Here is a 21,774-nt window from a genome sequence, read left to right as displayed (position 1 = left end):
GCTCTCTTCAAAGTACCTTGGAATCCCAGTTCTAAGCAACTGTGTTTTGCTCTATAAAATTAACTGCTAAAATCATGTCAAACATTGATTTCGAAGAGAAAAAACAAGTTTGTAATGTAGATATTTCATGGCTAGTTTTTACAGATCAATTCTCTTAGGATCAAAGAAAGGTTGCCATGTATTGACCTTCATTTACTACTCAGAATGGAATTAATCAACTAATAAAAATCTTTCTGCTAGATGTGTAGACTTCGTTGCACAGAGTTGCAAAATGTACAGACAGCGGCCTTCAAGAGGACCCTCAAGACGTTTGTTAGTCTCCCTGGCTGTACCAAACTTACACATGGTTAGATTTCTGTGTGGGGTTCAGCATCAGATTAAAATATGTAAATTCAGGTGTCCACTTGTAGATGTCTACATGTGAGCTGAGTATTTAGTTATTATAGTCAGTGGAGCCTAGAATGCAATTAAGTTGACCCAAAAGTAGATACCTCCTCACTGGTCAGGTCTTTAAGATCTGTTGCCTGTACTGAGTAGCTCTCCAATGACTGTAATAGGAGTTTACAGATGTATAGACATCTTCATGAAGACACTTAAATTTAAGTGTCTTAACATTAAACTAATTCTCCACCGTGGTGAAAGTCTAAATCAGGCAGAGGCAGAGGTATTAAGCATACTCAGTGTTAACTTTCTGGGCATTTTTTGTGAGTATAGGAAGTGCAGCATCTCCTACTGGAGATGCTAGATCTTAAAAACGTGGTGAACAGGGTCTGTTGCACATGATCGGTAGGTCTGGTAGAAAAACAGTAAGATGGCCAAGAGAACTGGCTTTCTTCTGCCTCTTGGTGATGTTCAGCTATGAAGGCTCTGCAGACCTAGCATCGTGCTGTCATAGAATCATGAAGTCATCGAATGGTTTGGGTTGGAAGGGGCCTTTAAAGATTGTCTAGTCCAACCCCCCTACCATGGGCAGGTACATCTTTCACTAGATCAGGTTGCTCAAAGCCCCATCCAACCTGACCTTGAACAGTTCCACTAATGGAGCATCATTCAAGCACACAGCATTATCTAAACGTGCAAAGGCAGCTCAAGTGTAGAAGCAGTATGTTAGTCTGGTTGTGCACTGAGTCAGTAAGGCTCAAGAGAGTGCAAGAGCTGGAGAGCTCTATGCCAGCGCTCAAAGCAGCTTGAGTCTAGCAGAGCCCCAGCAGGCGCAGGAGCTCACTGGCTATGAGCTGCCTTGGTGACTGCACAAAGTCATCTCTTCTATTGCTAAACCAGATTTGTCTTCAGAAGGGGAATAGCCATAGCTGTGCAGTGATATGACTAAGCCAATAAGCCTTGTTGGGTCCAAACTGAGACCTGCAGAGGCCCAGCGCAAGTGTCCCTGTACTTTGGGCAGTCTTCAGTAAAGATAAGCATCTACCTACTGATGACGGAGTGGGAACAGCATGTCAGAAGACTCTGGATATTTCATCTTTAAGAAACATACCCTACCCAGAGACTGTGCTTTTTATGAATTATCAACTTGAAAGATCATAAATTGTTATTAGATGTAGATGATGTGCAAAAATGTGGACACATTGCCGCTTTGACATCAGTTACCTATACTGACTTGCTTACCGGGATTCAAGAATCCAGGAGACAAATAATGATTAAGAATCACTGGTCCCCAGTGAAGCAATAAACTTGCAAGCCAGTCCTCTTTAGAGACATGGACTTCCCACTTCACAAATTTGAAAGCACTGACTCAGGCTTTTACAGCAACTGCAGGGGTATAATGATTACACTGTTTGCATATACAGCAGAAATCACAATTTCTTTGTTCCTGCTTGAATGTCCATAGCACCTTTACAGTGGAGAGGGATGGACTGTTCCCTGTAGGTCCCAGGATGGCAAAGAATGCAAGTGCAAACTGAATTGCTTTGCAGAATGCATAAACACTTAAAAATATGGTTATCTCTAAGATGTGTAAAAGTGCTTTGCCGAGTGAGAATAACTTCCATCAAAAAGTGTTTTATTCTTGCTCAGTAACAGTCAATATGCCACCAAAATGTTAAAAGACTGTAATGTACTCCATGTGTGCTTTTATAAATAGTTATAATGTCAACAGTTAAGCAAATAGTATTCCCCATCTCTTTGTAATTTATTTCTTCATTTTTATCTTACTGCTCATTTCATTTCATTTAGACAAGATAAGCAGGTTAGAGAATGGAATCTATAGCTTTATACTTCTGTGAACAAGATAATACTTAATTCTACATTTTAGCACTAATCAAGCAAGCTTTTTCTTTACAAGAGTTAGAACAAGGAAGTGTTCTGTGCATTTGCTATATGAAAAGCTGTGGTTTGTATGGCTAATACTGTTTTTCCCAAACAAAATGAATTTGTTTGAAAGCATGAATCTATTCCACAAATTCGTACACCTGAATATCAAAATGACATTTTCTTCCCATGTCTTTTGCTTTTAACAGTTCTTTTTTTCCATAAATACTGGTATGCTGTTATGGTTTCAGAATAAGTTGACTGCCTGAGTCTTAAAATAACCTATGTGTTTCTTTTGTTCTTTCCTTTCTACACTCTTAGTGTCTATCAAATAGTTGTTGAAGAAGAACGCCCACGGAGGACCAAAAAGACAACTGAAATCCTGAAGTGCTACCCAGTGCCCATTCATTTCCAAAATGCCTCGCTTTTGAATTCCCAGTACTACTTTGCTGCAGAGTTTCCAGCCAATGGTTTACAAGCTGCTCAGCCTTTTACTATTGGTGATAACAAAACCTACAGTGGCTTCTGGAACACTCCTCTTCTTCCTCATAAGAGCTACAGCATCTATTTTCAAGCTGCTAGCAGAGCCAATGGGGTAAGTCTTATGACAGGTGTGGTTTTATACAGTATTTGTGTGTAGATAGATGATTGGCACCAACTAGCAAGATGCCCAATTTAGTTGCTAATGAGAAAATGAAGTAACCATGAAATTTAACACACTGAGTTTAAAAAATAACAGTTTTCCTAACACAATATTGCTTAATGATTAAGGGTTACAGGAAAGAGGAGGGGAAAACAGCACATTTTGTCAATAGCAAGTAGGCAAAGTAGTGTGTTACCATTCATTCTGATTATCTAAAAGCTGTCCAATGAGTGTGTTTGGCTTTTTTTCTTTCCTTTTTTTGTTTTTGTTTTCTTGCTTTGAAGAGGAGAGCGTTGTGATTTCTTTTGTTAAATTTAAGCCAAACTTGATTGTGGATTTTAGCACATCTGTCTTCACCTGTCCAGTCCCATTACCTTAGTTTGTAACGTCTTGAACTCCCATTTTCTCATTTGGTTGCCCTGACTGAATTAGAAACCTCTTTTTTCCCCCTTGCTGCAAACAGTAAAAGAAAAATCAGTAGATGGAACTGAAATCAAAAGTGTGTAAAAAGGTCTTCACAGATCATGTTTCACTGGACTAATTCTTCCTGGAATTGTTTTTCATTTCCTGGACAGACCTACCCAGAGCCCATCAGTTCTTGCTAAGCTTTGGCTGTCTGTGCTGACAGCCTGGAAATGTTTTCTGCCAGAAACCATAATGGTCCCTCTTTCACAGTGCACTGACAGTGCAGAAATGTGAAACACCATTGATTATTTTTTCTTTCTAAAATTGTCTAACATGATGCTTCGAACCATACTATAAGAAAAAGAAAAATCTCCCAAGGTCATTATGTTGCCAAAGTAAAACAGCTGAACACTTGCCTGTGCTCTTGTGAATATCTTTCACATATTTTCTACTTTTAGAGGAATCTTAAGTGAAATGTTTATGTACCATACCCAAGCAATGTTTGTCCATATTATGAAAGCACATTGGAGTTGCTTAATAAGCAGTTAAATATGTAATGAGGCACATTAAATGAATACTTCTCTGACATTCTATCAGTACTTTTAAGAATGGAATCATGGTTGACTTTCTTTGCTTAGACACAAGATGTGACCTTTTTCCTCTTTATTTGACACAGGAAACCAAAATCGACTGCGTCAGGGTAGCCACAAAAGGTATGTTCATATTATGTCATGTATTCTGTATTTCAGCTTGCTGACCTTTCCTTCACATGGTCTTTGCAAACTTCCAGAAGTGTTTATATTGCTAAAAGGCATCACTAAACCTATTACAGAATTTTAAATGATTCATTTGCGTCTCTAGCTGAGATTTAGGAAGTAAGTTTGTTTGTTTGTTTTTAATAATAAACATATTACTCATTTTTAGTTGTCTACTTGAACACAGGGTTTTTAAAATATATTTTTGTGGGTTTTTATATGATCTCACGGTAAATATTTTGGACTTTTGTATATATAGTAGAGTTGTAAAATTGCCAGTTGCAGAGTGCATACTAGCTGCTTATACATCCATAGTGAAAAATTACCCCTTACTCGTAAGCAATTATCTTATCTTAATTGCTTTATAAAAGAAAAAGTGGAGAAATCATGTTCTTCATTTTCATGGTACAGATTAGCTTTATTTATTGGACTGTCAGCACATGATGCTACCATTTGTGAGACAAGTTTGTATAATTGAGACAGTGCTAGCTATAGGTTTGATCCCCAAACAGGGAAAGATAAACATGCTGCTGATATATTTAACTTTGGAGGCTCAGATCTGTCTGTGATTATCTTTGTAGTCTCACCTTTTTAGTACCTCTAGCTGGTGGCAACTTCAAGCCTGAAAAAGAAATGATGGGATAGTATGATTATTTGGAGATTGTAGTAGAGGAAAAGGAAAGAAGGTACTGCTGTGAGTAGGAACAGGTAATTACACCTTACGGTTTGGGCACCTGTTAAGAGTGTGAAACAAAAACTGCTTCATCTCTGTACCACTGTTCCTTGCAGGAGATCATGCATGTCTCATAGTGACTATCACTAACGTAAGTGATTCCACCATGATTTCCTTTACATGTTGGCTTCACAATTCCACTACCACCACTAAATCTAAATAGTATGGATGAAAATCTCATTACTTAAAAGTAACAGAAATGTTAGCATACAGTTGCCTCTGTTGAACGGCTGGATCCTCCCTAATGTGACAAATACTTTCCTTATGGCTCTTTGAATTGGTTCCTATTGTTTTTTTTCCAAACCAAAGGAAGTAGTTTTAATTCTAATTTACTGACTGCTTACTAAACCATAGAAAACTTTAAAATATCTAAACTAAAACCCAGTAAAATAAAGATGAGAGATTAATTCCAGATTCAAGTGGAATCCTGTGTTGTTGTTTTCCGGTTGCTTCTGTGATACCAGGAGTGGACTACATTACCTCAGAAATTATAACAGGTGATTAGAGGAATGGATTTTAAATTATTTGAAGATTTGTATTTCTAATCACTAATGGACGTTCAACTATTTCAATTACTTGACTGACTGAAAAATCTTACTCTCTCATTTGAGAAGTGAGGGTAACTTTATGGATTGAAATAGCTCCCATAGCAACAAGCTACTTAGAGCTAACCCATTTGGCAATGGAGATGTGAGAAAGGCAGCTTTTATTTTCAACAAATCTTCATACATTTCTGTTTTGAAAGCATGTTTCAGAATTCTTCGTAATACCTTTGTGAAGCCTGTAAAATAATGTGAGGGGTAGTTGTGAGGACTTTGAAACCAGAGGTGTCCGCAATGGCTTTTATAGTCCCTGGTGCAAAACTTTCTTGGGGGGCTTCTGTAAAGCACTGATTTCCATGCTCATAAACTGAATGTCTGTATTATATTTTTGAACTATATTAATTTTTAAAAATAAAATGGAGATCATGACATATTTTAATATGTTATTAATCATATCTGTACAGTTTCTTCCCTTTAGATCTAACAGGGATACTTGAGAGAAAAGCAGACTTCTGTGCCTTCTTTGGACTTGTCACATATGGACTAGGAAAAATAGCAAAAGTGCTTAATGTCTGTAGGTCAGAAGTCACCACACCTGCAGTGGGGCAGGACAGAGAATTGTCCTCTCCTGTTCACCTTCCCTTCTGTCCACACCCCCCAAACAGCTTAGTACAACATTCACATTGCCTGTACCCCAGGAAACAAAGGCTGCTCTGATCGCTGTGCCTGATCTCCTACAGACACGCACCATTTTCCACTGAGTTTTGTGACTACAGTATAGCTACTAGACAGTAAGATACGTAAACTCTATCATGTGCTTGTTGTGCCATCTACTTATTACAGTGCTTCTTACAAATAAGGTTGTGAACGCTCTCCAGTACAACATCTAGTTTTCATATACTAATAACATTTCTGAAATGTTTGTATTCTGGGCTCCTGTTATCTTTAAAAGTTCAACTTTGGTGGTTTTTAAAGCTGAAAGGAAGTGCTTTAGGTCATTCACATATAAAACTGGTACAATCTTCTTTTAAATTAAGGTCTGATCCTGAAAATACCTACAGCCTTGTGTAGACCATTGGAGTTAGTAGACATACTCTAGAATTTAATACGTGTGTGGGAAACCATATGCTTTTAGGCCCTAATCAAGTCAGTTATGTACCTAATTTTGAGCACAAAGAATTGTGCTCAAAGTTAGTTGCACTGACTACATTGCAACTATTCTGTCTTAAAGTGGACATGTAAGTATTTTACTGGATAAAAGCCTGTGCCATAAAGCATACCCTGTAAAACAAACATGACAGTGCAGCCAACTGTCCGCTTGTTTCTTGAAAGCTTCTGCAATTCACTTCCCATGGAATTTGATGATTGCACCAAGCACATCGGCAGCCCTTCCTGGGGTCCAGGTCACCCAAGGCAAGCTCCGGGCTGCTCCACTGAACCAGCTGAGCTTGGCCAAGCCATCTCGTTGTCTGTATTAAGGGTATGTGGTTAGCTTGTTTGAAGTTTGCCCTCAGGACCAATATGGGAGTTCAGAACCTGACATGAGCATAGCTGTATCATTTGCTAGCTGTATTTCCTTTAATTATCCCAACTCCAGATAATCTAAAAGTTGTTGATGCCTTTGAGACCTTCTTAAGATCATTGAGATTCTGTTTTATCACTGAGTTTTGCAGTGTTCATTCCATGGCCCACTGTGTGCTTTTGTATTTTTTGTTAAAATAAAAATAAATGAGTAAGTGTAATATAAAGATACAGAGCGTTTTTGCCCCACATCCAGCAGAAGCCTTGAGTGGGTACTTCACTTTTCACTCCAGTTGATGTCAACAGGAATAATGTATGTGATTACTGTCAAGCATGTGCTCAACTGGCACACACTAAACTGTGTTGCTGAATCAGAGCCAAAGTGCACCAGATAGCCTATTATCATATGGACAGGCTTCTTGTTAGAAAAGTACAGCCTAACTCTAGAAAAGTACAGCCTAACTCCACTGGGTGAAATGTATGTGTAGGGTCAGTGCTGGATAATATTTTCTCATTCCATCAAGTATATTTTAAACAACCTCAATCTGTAACATTTAAAAAAATGCACTTGTTTTATGACCATTACATTTTTACAAATGAAAACTCTGTTAAATGCATTCTTTTAGAGATCATATAAAAATCCTGATTGCAATAATTGTAAGTATAATTTAGGATCAGAATATTGGGTTTTATAGAGCTGAAAGTTCTCCTCTTGCTTCTGCTGAAGTCAAAGGGAACCTTTGCCACTGACTTTGCTAGGAGAAGCATCAGACAGCATATTCTTGTGATGCAGAGTCTTCTGATCTTAGTTTTCTGCAGAGAAAGGCTTCTAGGACCATTAAGGCTATTTGGTATATAAACAAATGTAGAGACTGCAGGGTTTCCATTCCCATTATTTTTGACAAGATAATTAAACAAACAAACAAACAAAAATCAGGAAGAGATTTTTGTACCAGTGGTAATAAAGGTTGTCGTATTTTGCTTGAAATATGGCTTTCATATACCTACTCTTTCTTCAAGCTAAATGACTGTAAAATCTCAGCAGACGAAGTTGAAAACATTCCAAAACTCCTCCAAGTTTATTGTTATCAACTTTGTGGTGTTTTGTGATTTATATTAAGACTGTATTTCCTGATATGACTTACAACACTGTCTGGATAGAAACATCTTGGTTATCTCGTAGGAATCCAGTTCTCAAGAGGGAGACATCATTGTTCTAATTTTGCAATATTGGAAGGCTTTCATTAATTATGAGAGAGAAAAGGATATTATAATATTTTAAATCCAATAGCAACACTACTCTAGCAGCTACTATCAACACTGCATTTCAGTGTTGCAGAGGGATATTTCAAAATATTATGCAGCAGCAGTTTTGAGTTTAATTGTCTGCAGATGGTAGATGATGTATTTTCCTCACTCGTTGCCACATTTCTAATAGCACCCAGGCTGTTCTATGTAAATGAGTGATCTTTCATATAATTTTGTCCTTAATTTTCCAATATTTTTTCTTTGCATCATTCTCCAGCTGCATCATGTTGGATCTGACCTTTTAATTTTTTTTATATTCCTTAATATATATGTATCATAGTGTGCTTAACCATTTAGAGGCAATCATAGAACTGCTGGCAAACAAAGAAATATGAGATTTTATTAATGTGAGCCATGGTAATAGTTATCTATACCAGTCAGTGATTGTTACAGCTCTGACAGAAAAGTCTGAATACTTCAGGCACACAAACAATTCCGGTTTTTCAACTTTTTCTTGTCTTAGTGGCAAAACATGAACTTGAAACTTGAACCTCAGATGGTTACATACATACCTAACTAAAAGCGTGCTAACTCTCAGTGGTCATTCTCTGTATGCTGAAAGTTAAGTATATGTGTAGTGTGTGCATTTTTAGAACAAAGACCCAAGTGGGTACAAGAAAAATGAATCTTAGTTAGCTCAAAAATACTTTACATGAAAATTATCTTAAAAAAGAATTATAGGAAAAATGTACTATTATGAAATAGGAAACAAAAAGTGAAACTAGTTCAAATTACATGGAGAGGTTAATACTAGAGTAATCTGAATAAGCAGTTAACTTTCACTTAGAAAGCCCAGTGCTGTGACTAGCAGAGCCAGAGTCTCCAGTTTCCTCAAATGCATTATATGTAAATAATGTCCTTTGAGTCCTCTTCCTGAATGAAAGTCACATACGAAAGCTTATTAATTTGCAGAATAACCAAACTAACAACTGAAGATGAAAAGGAACTTGTGGGAGTTTTTTGGGTTTTATTTGTAAGAAGTTCAGACAATAAACTATTGACCAAAATTCTTCTTGCTGGCCTAGCTTCAGTCTGGCTTTTTTTTCCCTCATGCATGCTGACCTGGAAATCTTCCTTTGCCTTAGCTGCGATAATCGTGACTCAGCTTACAACACCATACATTCGCATCGCCCCTGCTGCAGGCGACGACCAACTAACAGGTCAGATGTTCAAGTATAGACAAGTCATCATGCCCATTTTGTCTCATTTTCTTTGGCTCCTTTTCCCTGACTAGTTTATTCATTCTCTGCTCATAAATAGTTTTCTATGTTAAAAGTTTCTTTTTGTTCATAAATTTTTTCTTCAGCTTCATTAAATTAGATTGTGTGCTTGGCACCAAAACTTAAATATACATCCCTGTACGTACACCTCCGCTGCATGTGCCCATTGTGTGTGTGATCTGTGGAATGTTCCTTCAAGCTTGATGTTGTAAAGAGATCTAGTCTTCCTCCATCCGTAAATTAAATGACAGTTTGAATATAGATCAATATCTGTGTACCTGTTTATTTTTTTCTGTGTTATTAGATCAAGACACTAGAATTTCTAAATAATTTAGGCTCAGGAGTTGCATGTTTAAGTTAGGACAAAGATCTTGTATTAATGGATATATTTTTTTTACTGCAGAATGTTGGGAAGATCATATTTTCTGGCCACATTTCAATATGCAAAAAATTAAAATAAAGAAATAAAATGGATTCCTTTTTAATTATGTCATACATGAGTTCTAGGATTAAAACAAAATAACCTAGCATGTGACATATGAGAATGGCATATAAGAATGAACAAGACTGTAAGGTTTTTAAATCTAGTTGTTAGAGTAAACTCAGTATGCAAGTGAGACGATTATTAGGCTGTGTATGGCTTGAAGGCCAGTTCAGAATGTACCAGAAAATCTTTATGAATGTGGGGAAATTATTCATTTTGTCAGAAAATAAACACATGCATAAAGCTTTTAAGGGATTTGAAACCTTTTTATTTTCAAACAGAAGCAAAGAGCATTAAGAACTCTAGAATCTAAGGTGACTTTGATGGAATACGTAACGGGGGAAGTTAGACCTAGTCCATCAGTATTTAGCATATGATAAAATCATTGCCTTTTTCAAGAATACTGGCATAGTTACTTGGGAAGCATGGAAATGTTGCTACCAAGGCGTCTAAGGGACGAGGAGGAGTTCAGATACTTAGCACCTGGATACTGCTATAGTTGATAAGAGACAGTTAAATGATTCAGCTTAAGATAAGAGAATTAGTAACATGTCTGCTATAGCTTTTCGTTCTGGGGAATGTGTTATAATAACAAAGCTGAGTGATCCATAATGCCCAAGTTGCCATGTCAATCAAGACAAAATTGTTGCATGTATATTTGTATTATGTAATAACATATGAGCTAACCAGAATAACGTATTTACATGATGCTAGGAAGTACTAGTTTATTCTTGTTAGTGCTGCTTGTCAGAAGCTCTGTCCATGTACATTTTTATAGCTCAATTATTTTTTACTTGAGAATACAAATAAAGCTTTGAAGAGACAAAGAACATCTCTTCCATATCCTTGAACTTAAACAAGTTTTGATTTCTTCATCACAGGATTCAAATAACCTTATATATTTTTCTATACGGAGAATTAAATGTTTTTCTTCTCTTATTTTGTTTTTTATTTGTTTTAATGCAAAACTGGGTAGCTACAGGAAACACTGGAGGTATGCCTCTTCCACAAGAGGGAGATGGCTATAGTAGTTAACAATGAGAGAAGAGAGATATAGCTAGCATAGGACAGCCAGCAAAGTGTTTATTTCATTGCTTTGTCACTGGTGGCTCATAGCATTGGCACTCGGTGGTTGTCAGATCTTTGACTTTTATTTCCTTTTTTTAAAAAAAAAAATCTGTTCTACCAGAAACTAATTTTTATAGTGAAAAAGAAGTATCAAATAATACCTGCAAACAGCATTTATGGCTATCTGTGAAATGTATTAAAAAGCCTCTGAAATCCCTTCATCATTTTCGTAACCCCTTCTCATGCTTGAAAGACCGTCTGATCAAAAAGAAAGAAGCATGTCCCTCCTCCTCAGTTGCCACAACTGCAATAGGGAGTGAAAAAACCTCACCCAGCCCACGTGGTTGGTCCCCTGACAGCAACAGGAATTCATGTTTTTCTACAGAGACATACTGTGTAGGGGTCCCTTAGGCAGACTTTTCCATTTCAGGGCAGTACAGCAATAATGGTACCTGCAGTATCCATGAGGAATGCAAAGATTTTCTTAAAGGACACTTACAGGAGCTGGACTGGACATGAGGAAGCAGGGAATGATGCACATTCTCCCCACACTTTTCTCCTACAAATTCCCAGACTGTGGAAAGGATCTAAAAGGACTTCTTTATGTGGAAATCATAGGACTGTTGCTAACTGTAGTTACCACGAGCCCTACAGCTGTAACTGTTAAAGAATGTTACTTAGCATTTTCTGTTCAGTGCCTTTTCCTCACTTCTTTGCTCAGCACCAAAGTAATTACATCTGAGATCAAGGAATTACTTTTGTCTTTTAGCATTTGAGGAGATACATAACTGGTAGTGGGGAGGTCAGGGTTGGGATTTTCTTTTTTTCAGGTGGGAAGTTGATGCTTCCTGCATAATGAAAATTTAAAATCTCGGCTGCATTCCTGAATATTGTTACCAATTTTGAAAGGTCTTCCTCTTCAGAAAGATCATGCTAATACAGCTCAGCTTTCAAGTCAACTCTAGTTGACTGAGTCAATGACTGCAAGTCAAGTCTTGCACTCATTTCCTCCGCCCTCGTCATCGACTCATCCTGGCCCTTACTGGTGCAGTTTGTAAACAATGCATTATTAGTTCCTCTTTGTCCTTCCTTTCTCCTTCCTTTTTATGTAAAAATAAGATGACTTCCATTTATAGGATTACCTGCTATTTGCCCTAAATATCTTGACAGCCACTCCTTGCTTCAGTACTTCTTTGCAGCCTGTAGCAAAGGAACTTTTCCTTGCAGTTGCACTTAAATACCCACAATGTAGTTGTCCTTAGGTTATAGTATAATGCAACATGCTGTAAAGGCAACTGTGTGATTTTGATTCTTACAAGCCAAAATAGGCAAATTAGTGTTGTTAGTATTAGTGAATACATTATGATCACTGATTCAATAACTTAGTAACTAAGGAATTCAAATTTAGGGGATAGTGTTTAGCTTTCAGTGTAAACTTTACAAAAAGTAACTAACTTGAAATCCACTCAATTGACCCTATCCTCCAACAGACAGGGAGAATATCTAACTATCTAACATCTGTCAGCCAGGAGAAAAGACTATTTATACATGAAGCACAGTAGTCCTCATGATACCGTCTCCATGTTTTCATATGGTTTAACAGTATGGTTGAAATCATGTAGAAGGTTAACAAAAAACTTACCACATACATAAGTGACTGTATGGTCTTGACTTTAAAGTTGAATAACAAATCCATGTTTTTGAGAAGGCCTGAAAACATTTGCAGTTTGCTTCACTATTTTGTAAGAGACACTTCATGTAATACATTTAAATTGGCCATATTTGGTATTCACTTGGCCCTCATCTATTTTGTTCTGTCTGCATTCTGATAAAATAGCATGCTTGGAATTATGATTAGGGTGTTCATTCTTTCAGGCATTTTCTTAATTGTTGAAATATGTCTGAGCTACTTATATTTAAATTAAAGTATTTCCATTTATGATTTAGTGGAGCAGCCCCTACTTTACTGGATATTATTAAGACTGATTTCCATAGAACGCCCTTTTTACTACCCATTGTTAATTACACATGCAGCTGGAAGGGAGAGTTCTGTATTGTACACTCTTCATAGATGAAATTCTTGGTACAAATCAGATACAACAAGATATGTCAGAAGTTTTGTAGAATAACTGATACTTAAGAATTGGGAAGAATTAAAAAAAAAATAGTGGCAGTCTTAAAGCTTAAATGATTTTTACCCTGCATACCTTAAGGTCTAGATGAGCAGCATATTTTATAACCATGTTAAAAGCAGTCATAAAATAATCCCAATTGCTTTATTCTCCCTTATGAAGTTAGCAGCATAATAAAATGTACAGGTTTCTTCAGATGTGTATTCAATACATAGCAAGATTTATTGTTATAGTCTGGGTCAGATTCTGTTCTCAGCCATTCCATTGTAAAAGTGAAAAAAATCAACTGAAATCTTTGATTGATTATATCGCAACCTCATTGAATATTTTTTATGTCAAGAGATTTACTCCAGATTTATACTGCATTACTGAAAACACAGTTTGTTTATTAACACAAAAACCAACAGCATGAATTTGAGAAGGAATGTTTTCCTATTTATCTAGTTTGTTGCCCTTTACAATGCATTTGAGGCATAGCAACACGGGCTGGACAAACATTTACATTCACTTTTCTCCATCCTGAACCATGTAACATTAATGTAGATGTCTTCTGACATGTTGAAACTTGAAGTGCTATTTTGGGTAATGGAGAACCCATGATTTCCTAGTTGAGACTACAGTGCTGTCTGTAATAACAAAGCTATGTGCAGATATGTCTGTCTGCAGGTTGAATACACCATTTTAGAAGTTTATTCTTCTCTTGATACTTCTGAACAGCATTTACATCAGTGGGAGCTGTGGATAGTTATCCAGGGGAGAGCGAGCACCTATGTGGTGTCATGTCAAAGCTGTATTACGATGCTGTTGCAAGGCCAAGTGACAACGAAAGCAGGGTGAGAATGGATCTGACTCTCCAAAGTGAAATTATAAGCCTGTTTTTACATGATGGTCCCAGCAATTGTTGTCCTGATTGTTAAGGATTCTGGTCCTCTTGCTCAGCTGGGCAGAATGCAAAGCAAGAGGAAATCTTCCTACTTTCTGCAGCACCGGCTGAATGCATTTCAATGGGCTGGAGTGTCACTTGTGATTTATTGCCCATTTTTGTTCTTTTATGTGTTATATTTGTCATTTTTGCAGTGACAGTTTCATCTATAAAACAGTATAGTTACAAGAAAACGTTAAGAGGATACAGGAGTGCCATGGGAGCTACTGTTTCCTTTTCTCCTTTTTTTTTCCTAGTACATTACAGAGTCAAATGTCATGTTTTCTGTTTTTAAGATAGTGCAGCCAAAGCATCTAGGATTTTAAACATAAGTACATTTTCCACAGAGCACCTGAAGAAGAGCTAAAGTTAAACAATTAGACAAAGAGGGACTAAAAATAATGCTGATAACAATTCACAAATGCTGAAATAACCCATAATATAAATACAAGCCCTTTCCAGCTGTAGACAACAGAGAACCTGACCTGATTAGAAGTCAGTTACCGATGTGATTCTATTAGCGATATTAAGTACTCCAGTTCATGTTTTACAATACTAAGAATTCCTACAAGGTTTTCTGAAAAATGAATTAGCAGCCTTAGATTTGAATGTGTTCAAGTCATTACAGAAAAGCCAGAGGCTCTGATCAGGGGTTCAGGACCTCCTCCCATTCAGCTCCTCTTACTCTGAACAGGTTGGGCTGGGGACAGTGGGAGCTTTGCAACTCTGCTGCGTAAATAGGAGAGTAGGGAGGATAAACTGCAGAGGGTCATACCAGCAGTTCTGCTCTGGCCATTGATGCTTATGTTTGGCCGAGGAGGTATGGGTTCATCAGCAACACTGGCACTGTTATCGCCAGAGCCAGTGGTGTTACAGACCTGGGATAGGAACAGCTGGAGAAGATCCCATGACCTAGAAGAAAGTATCAATCTTTCTCTACCCTTTAGGTAGGACAAATAGCATAATTAGGTATGTTTGGCACTGTAGAAACTGTTTGTCTTTTATTCAGAGGAGTTAAAAAGTTGGTTGCCACAGAGTTAATAGTCAGTTGTTGCAGGAGCTGTGTTACATCCCTCAAGTACACAACTGATTTGAAAATTGAGTGTTCCGGTCCATAGCTGAGAGAACAATATGATTCCAAGTGTCAGTGTCAGATATCTCTTACATGAAGAGAGTGAAAAATTTTAACTTAAGCCACTAAAGATGAGTCTGTTCAGTTCATCCTAGCTTGAAAAATAATCTATTTGCTCAGTAATGTGTAATCTTAATATGAGGATATCTGTGAGGCTGTTTGAGGTTGGAGGGGAGGGGGGAAGGCACTTTCCTTAGTCTCATTATAAAGAATGGAAACACAAAACCCAGTCATGAAAATAACGATATGAATGAACTGACCAGGATAAATTCTTAACAAACTGAAGAAATCTCTGCCATCTGTGTAGTACCGGTCAGTATCACATCTAATCCAAAATAGTTCAACATCAGCAATCTACAGAGAAGCAGAAGATATAAAACAAAGGAAAAAAGCCAGTAGGTAATTTTTAGAGCATGGTTCTATGTCATCTAGCGTTTTATTTCATTTCTGTATAAAAAAATATGCCTCTGATTTTTACATTCAAAGCAGAAAATGTTTTGCATGTACCACAATGAAAAATTAAGGAGAGACAAGGGAAGAAAGAGAAACTCAGAGATATAATTAGTAACTAAAAAAACCTGTGAATGTCAATGTTTCCCATCTGTAGTTATTGACTGTATTCATAAAATGCTAAGCAATTAGAATTTTAATTTGAAAGAAAATGTGGAACCAGTTGTGGGTAAAATAACCTGTAGTTCTTAGGAACTGCAAATCTGGTGTTTGTATCACTGGAGAGTTTAACAAATGTGTAATGCAATATTACATGGATTGCCTCTGTGTTAATGTATAGGTGAACGTTAAAATGTGTTACGGTTAAATACAGTAGTACAGCAAAGAGGAGAGTAATACTGTCGACTTTAATCAAAAGACACAGAACGTACTACCTTGGGCAAAATAATGTTTCAGCAATTCACTCAGTTTAGATTCCTTGAAATAACTGAAATCTTAATAAATATCTAAGCTACATTTGTCTGCTTGGAGTAATAACTCAACACTATGCAAGCCATGACTATAGTTATTGAAGGGTTTTTAACACCTGCTTCTCCAGACATTATATTGAAAATGTCCTTTTCTGCAGTAATGGGAGTTTGACTGCAAGAGCCAATGATTTTAGAGCTTTGGGAAAGGCATTCAAATATATGTGTGCATTTTCAAGTCTTTATTTTTCCAAAACTTTGAACTTTCATTTCCTTCTCTTCATCTGATTTTGTTATTGCTGACCACTAAGAAGTTTTTCTGTAGATGGAAAACTCCCGTGCAAATGAAAGTTGAGTCACAGTTTTGCATAAAAGTGAGTGGAAGTTGCTGTCTCACATGGTTTCAAGCTGACAAGAGGGGAAATACAGTAGCTGCAGGTTCTGTTTCATCTTTTGAGTTCACATTGGAAACACAAAGGGAAACAGGAAAAATGGTAAATTGTCATTGCTCAGAAGCAAACAAAGTATTCATGAAACCTTTTTGAAGCAAAATGGTTATATTTTGCACTTTTCAGTATGCTGTCATTGAATTAGACAGCTTCTGGTTATGAGTAAATGTGTCAATAATTAAAAGTGATATGAAAAGAACTGATGAGAAAAATGGCTATTTAAGGCATTCTTAATCGAATAGGACAGATGGAGATTTTTCTGTAACCCCTAAAACCTACAGGAAATATATGAAAAATGAAATGTAAATCAGTGATAACCATTCAGAGGAGGCCTATTCTATTCTTGTCCCTGTACTAGAATCTTGGTTCATCTAACATTGCTTCAGTTTGGACAGGTTTTTTATTGGCAATACTGTAAACGCTTCTGAAATGTGAACAAAAGAATTGCTACACTGTATTGGCACAAAGACAGATTTAGAATTCTGTGGAATTATTTTTCCTTTCTTGTGCTGATTCTCCTTTCCAGTTCCTCTAGCCAACCTTCCTGCCCCAGAACAGTGTTGACTCTGGAAATGCTTTAAAAAAGAAGTTTTATGTCTTTTTTCCTGCTTTTTATAAATTTATCACAAATATATTTTTACCTTTCTGTGTGCATCATTGCATGTATAATTCCATTTATCTTTGAGTAGAATGAGCTATGTTATGCTTTCCTTCAAGAAAATAGGTGGATAGCAAGTAATGATAAGTAAATTTGAAGAGTGTGATTGTTTTTGAAGGATTTCTGAAGAACCCTTCATAAGGGATACAATGTGGAGGGAGGCCGGTAGTGGAAATCACCATGAATGTCAGCCTCATCTATGAGCCAGTGGCGGCATAGGCCAAAAAATGCATGGATGTGCAGACCTACCCCTGGGATTCCTACATTACATTGTCCTTCTGCCCCTCCCTCCCTCCCCCCCCATTCCTCCTAATGGCAAAGTAAGTAGGTCTTCGCTGACTTTCCATTTGGAACTGTTCATTAGTGTTCCTGTAGTTAAGTCCTCAGTGGCATCAAGATCAGAAGACTACCTCACTGCACTACTTCCTACCCATAGCTTCAGGTTACTCAGTTCCCATGCTGGATGTGATCCCTTGCATTCATGGATGGAAAATAAAACAGCTGTGTTTGTCCATGCCAAGAACATCTAGTTCTGTAGCTGAGTTTCACCCTGAGTAGGTCAGCTGCAGAAACATTACTCTGATCTGACTTCACATCTTCCCTGCTTGGTGGAGGCCAACTGAGTACTAGCAAAACGACATTTTACCTCCCCTAAAGAGGGCAGACTCCTCTTCAGGCTTCAAATCCACACCTTTCCTTTTTGTAGAAGAGAGCTGAAATAAACTTTCAGGGATGTCTGATATTTCTTGACACTTTTCAGTATAGTTTCAGGAGTAGATCTGGTGTTGAAAGCATAAGAGTCAACCAGAGGTCTCCTTCGGCAACAGGTGAAATTCAAATGTCCTTGGTGAGGGTGATGATAACTTATCTGCTACTTCTGTAGAAGAAAGCTAGAAAGTGGTGCTGGCTTGCTTAGAAAATGCAGTATGTATGGACAGGATCAATCTGGACTGACTGCTTTCATTTCCTTAGAGCTAATTTGAGAGTCACTCTCCTACCCTGAGTACTGTTGGCTTGAGGTTATGTAGAGAACCATAAAATCAAATGTTTTAGGGCTAAAACCTCCCCTTGTTGTACATTATACCTATAGGACTTCTTGTTCACAGAAGTCAGATTTATAAGATGCTGTTGCACTTCCAGTGGCCGCAAGTGGGACCTCTTTCACACAGCATCAGCTGGTAACCAGCCCTACATTTCAAAAGTACTGAGACACCTGTAGATCCAGCCCTTGTTGATGCCTCTTCCTCAGACCTCCTCATCCTTATTCAGTATGAGACCTACATGTATACAGATAATTTGATGCAAGTATGTTCTCATTGCTCCTCAGTCAACCTTCTTGATCAGAAATTTGCATCTCACAAAGTCATATTGACCTTTGTCGTGTTTGGGTAGTCAGAGAGCAGTTTGGTAAAGAAGCCCAGTTTCTTCTTTCCCTAGTAGTCAGGAGGATTTTATCTTTTATTTCAGTGGCGGGGTCTGTCTTTCAAATATGCTTCCATGACCTTTCCCTTTGTTGACATAGAGGTCTGTGATGTGCACCATTGTGGCTGCTTCTTTGGTCACACAGAGTGAGTACTTATAAATACATAACCAGACTTTTTTTGTCATAGGATAGACTAAAGTGTATGGGGGTACCCTTTAGGGCCGTTTGAAGGCTTAAGGTTCCAAAGACTTTATATTTTTTTCCTTAGGAAATTATTTATTTCCAAGAAGGAGATACACCGTGTCTGTATATTCTAGACTTGTTATTAATTTCTGGTTGTGGTGTAGCTGTTGAGTATGCTTTAAACATCCCTTAATGATCTCAGTGATATTAAACTGCGAGGACCTACACTTTCTTTCTTCCAATATGAGTGAGGGCTTCCAACTGCTTGGGTGCCCACTGGAGAGGAAAATTTTTATGAATTTTAATTATTTAAATTTCCTTGATTAAGAGAAAAGAGAAAAAAAGCTAGCAGAAAGGCTGGTGGTTTTGTTGCAAAGGAGCAAATGAGCTGTTTATCAAGGCTTGCTTGCTTGTTTTCTTGTAAGTCCTTTTTTTAAAAAACACAGTCTCCAGAAAAATCCAGTCTAAGGAGCCTGGATTAAAATCCCATTAAAAAATAGATTGTGATGAGACCAAAAGATACATGTCAAACTGGGAACTTTATTTGTTTTAGGCATGTTTTGTAAAGAATGTTATTACTCCTGACAACCAGAAACACAGATGTTTAACAAAAAAAGTCTTTTTGCTTACATGCACCAACATGAATCATCCACCAGTGAGAGATACAGTTCATTTGATAGTCAGTTAAATGAGTCATATTCATCAGTGAAGTAGTTCTTTGCATTTCTTTTCATGCAGTTCTTTGTCACTTATATTTACATTTTTGTAAAGAATATCACAAACAAAATTAATAATTCATAATTATTGTTACACAGTGGAGCCTTATTTTGATAGTCCCTTCTTAGCACAGATCTTTTAACACGGCTGTTTTTTCCTGCATTTAAAAAACACCAAATAAACAATGTACCAAATCAGCATGGTTGTCTTATGGAAGTAGAGAAATCTTTTTTAGGAAAGGAAGATCTGTACCCAGCAATATGTATTGTACCGATGATCATAAGTTACAGAGAAGATACAGAGAGATGTTCCTGCTAAAATATAAGTGCTGTTTGCCCTCTTTTCCAGACATTTGAAAAATAGATTTATTGAGCACTAACACGTCATAAGAGGGAAAATCAGGATACATTGATTTCAACACTTAAATAGCTCCTGTGCTCAGCAAAACAGAAAGAAAACCTAATCCTTGCCCCGTGGAAAAAGCACTTCATACACGAGCATTTCCAAAAGAAGCCAGGAACAGAAAGGGAAAAATAGTGTAAAAAGAGAAGTAAAGCAGACCTTACTCTGAGGCATTTACAAAACTAACATATTCAAGGCATGGAGTAGAGAGAGAAAACTGAAAGAATACTGATCAAAACTGCCTTCTGTCACAAATTATACCCTGCCCAACACCACCTCGTAACTTCTACCATATGGACAAAAAAGCAGTGCAGTTTTGAAGAACTAGCAACACTGATTTGAAAGCTAACAATAAGAAAGGGGAGGGAGAACTTTCTCCCTTAGCTGGAGTTCTACCAGGAGTAATAAAACAAAGACTTTGTTAGCAGAATACAGGCTGGCTAGCAGATGAGGACTGAATGCCAGTCACTTACAGTACAAACAGACTAGCCAGGGTGGTAATTCATTTCATCTACGAATCTGTATGTGTTTTGGGTCTTCTCCAAGACAGTCACAAATCCTGGCATCTGGAATGAACTTGAAACTCAAGTAAAAAGCATGTTGGACTGCCTTGTCTTTTCATAACACCAGTAATGCTGCTACAGACTTAAAAATGAGGGTACAGTTTTCTGCACTCATGGGGGAGATAGGGGTAGAAATGCTGAGGAAACTTCTGGAGGAAACTGGACATTTTGCACTGCTGCCCCATTCAGGTGTAATTTGCAGTCTGTGATACAGGATTAGAATTCCTGTTGATCATTTGGCATTTATAAGAAGGACCTACCTCTGTGGAGCACCTCTTTTCATACCAGTAGCACAGACATACTTGTGTACTTTTGTATTTTGTCATACTGCATTTTATCCCAGCCCTTTACTTTTGGCACGTCTGCTTTTCCTACCTTTATGTTTATGAACCTTTATGTTACTTCCTCCCTTGGAACACCCTAACCAATGTCATCCATAAAAACATTACTCTGTCCCTCAAATCACTCTTGAATACCTGTTTCTACTGTGTTACTAATTGGAAATGCTGAGTGATACCAGCTAGCTAAAAAAGCAGGAAGGATAGAAGTGTTAATTTATTTGGGTGTTGTAAATGCATTTTCTTAGGGGTATTTGCCTCCCCCTCCCACCTGCTATTGCCACACCTGCCTATTACAGCCTCGCTCGGCTAGATAGTGTGCTTTTAGTGGCAAAGATTGCTTAGCTGTGTGCTTGCACTGTTCTTAGCACAGTGGAGCTTCCAACCTGATTTAGAGCTTCTAGATCCTACTAACATACAAATAATAAAAAGTAATAATGATAGTAGCGTTTGGAATTTGTGTTGTCCTTGGAGAGAGTGGGCAGAGTCTTTAAAGCCAAGTTCTCTGATCTTTTCAGTCTTCTTACTTTGTGGCAGGGACAATAGGATCCCAGTGATGGGTGTTCCAAGGAAGCATCACATCTCTCTACCTCCCTTCTGTGTTGTACCATTTTGCATGATTTCTGCCACCTAATCACAGTGCAACTGTCACACAGGGGTATAATGTTTCATTTTCCTGACTCATCCTGTGAAATAAGTTAAAAGTAGGTCTGAGATGTGACAGTTGAATCGCACTGCCTGCATAAAAAAATCATGGGCTAGTTACTAACGCAACAAGTTAGTCTCAAGTTTGACTGGAAACTAGGACGATCTGGACTAACTGTGTTATTGCTTCAAAGCCTTGTAAAATTAGCCATTACATCAGTCACTGGAACACCTGTGGATGAAATACAGTCGGAAAGGCTCGCACGTGACTTACCAAGCAAGTACCTTTTGTGAGCTTAAAGCTGCAGAAAGGAAGTAAAAAAGGCAGCAACTATGGTCAGCCTTGAGT

General features: G+C 37.5%; 1 protein-coding gene across 9 annotated transcripts in view; it reads left to right on the top strand.

The window, feature by feature from the left end:
- PTPRM (protein tyrosine phosphatase receptor type M) overlaps positions 1 to 21,774 on the top strand; it is a 489,673-nt gene that overhangs the window by 300,710 nt on the left and 167,189 nt on the right. For 5 of the 9 annotated variants that reach the window (XM_075494395.1, XM_075494394.1, XM_075494398.1 and 2 more), the window contains exons 12-14: positions 2,587 to 2,860; positions 3,990 to 4,026; positions 9,258 to 9,332. In XM_075494395.1, the coding sequence (XP_075350510.1) occupies positions 2,587 to 2,860; positions 3,990 to 4,026; positions 9,258 to 9,332 (386 nt within the window). The remainder of the gene's footprint in view (positions 1 to 2,586; positions 2,861 to 3,989; positions 4,027 to 9,257; positions 9,333 to 21,774) is intronic. The other 4 variants (XM_075494401.1, XM_075494400.1, XM_075494399.1 and 1 more) reach the window with 1 other exon arrangement.

The sequence above is a fragment of the Mycteria americana genome, chromosome 2 (assembly GCF_035582795.1).
Source record: "Mycteria americana isolate JAX WOST 10 ecotype Jacksonville Zoo and Gardens chromosome 2, USCA_MyAme_1.0, whole genome shotgun sequence".
Classification (NCBI taxonomy): Eukaryota; Metazoa; Chordata; class Aves; order Ciconiiformes; family Ciconiidae; genus Mycteria; species Mycteria americana.
This window is presented reverse-complemented; position numbering and strand designations above follow the sequence as displayed.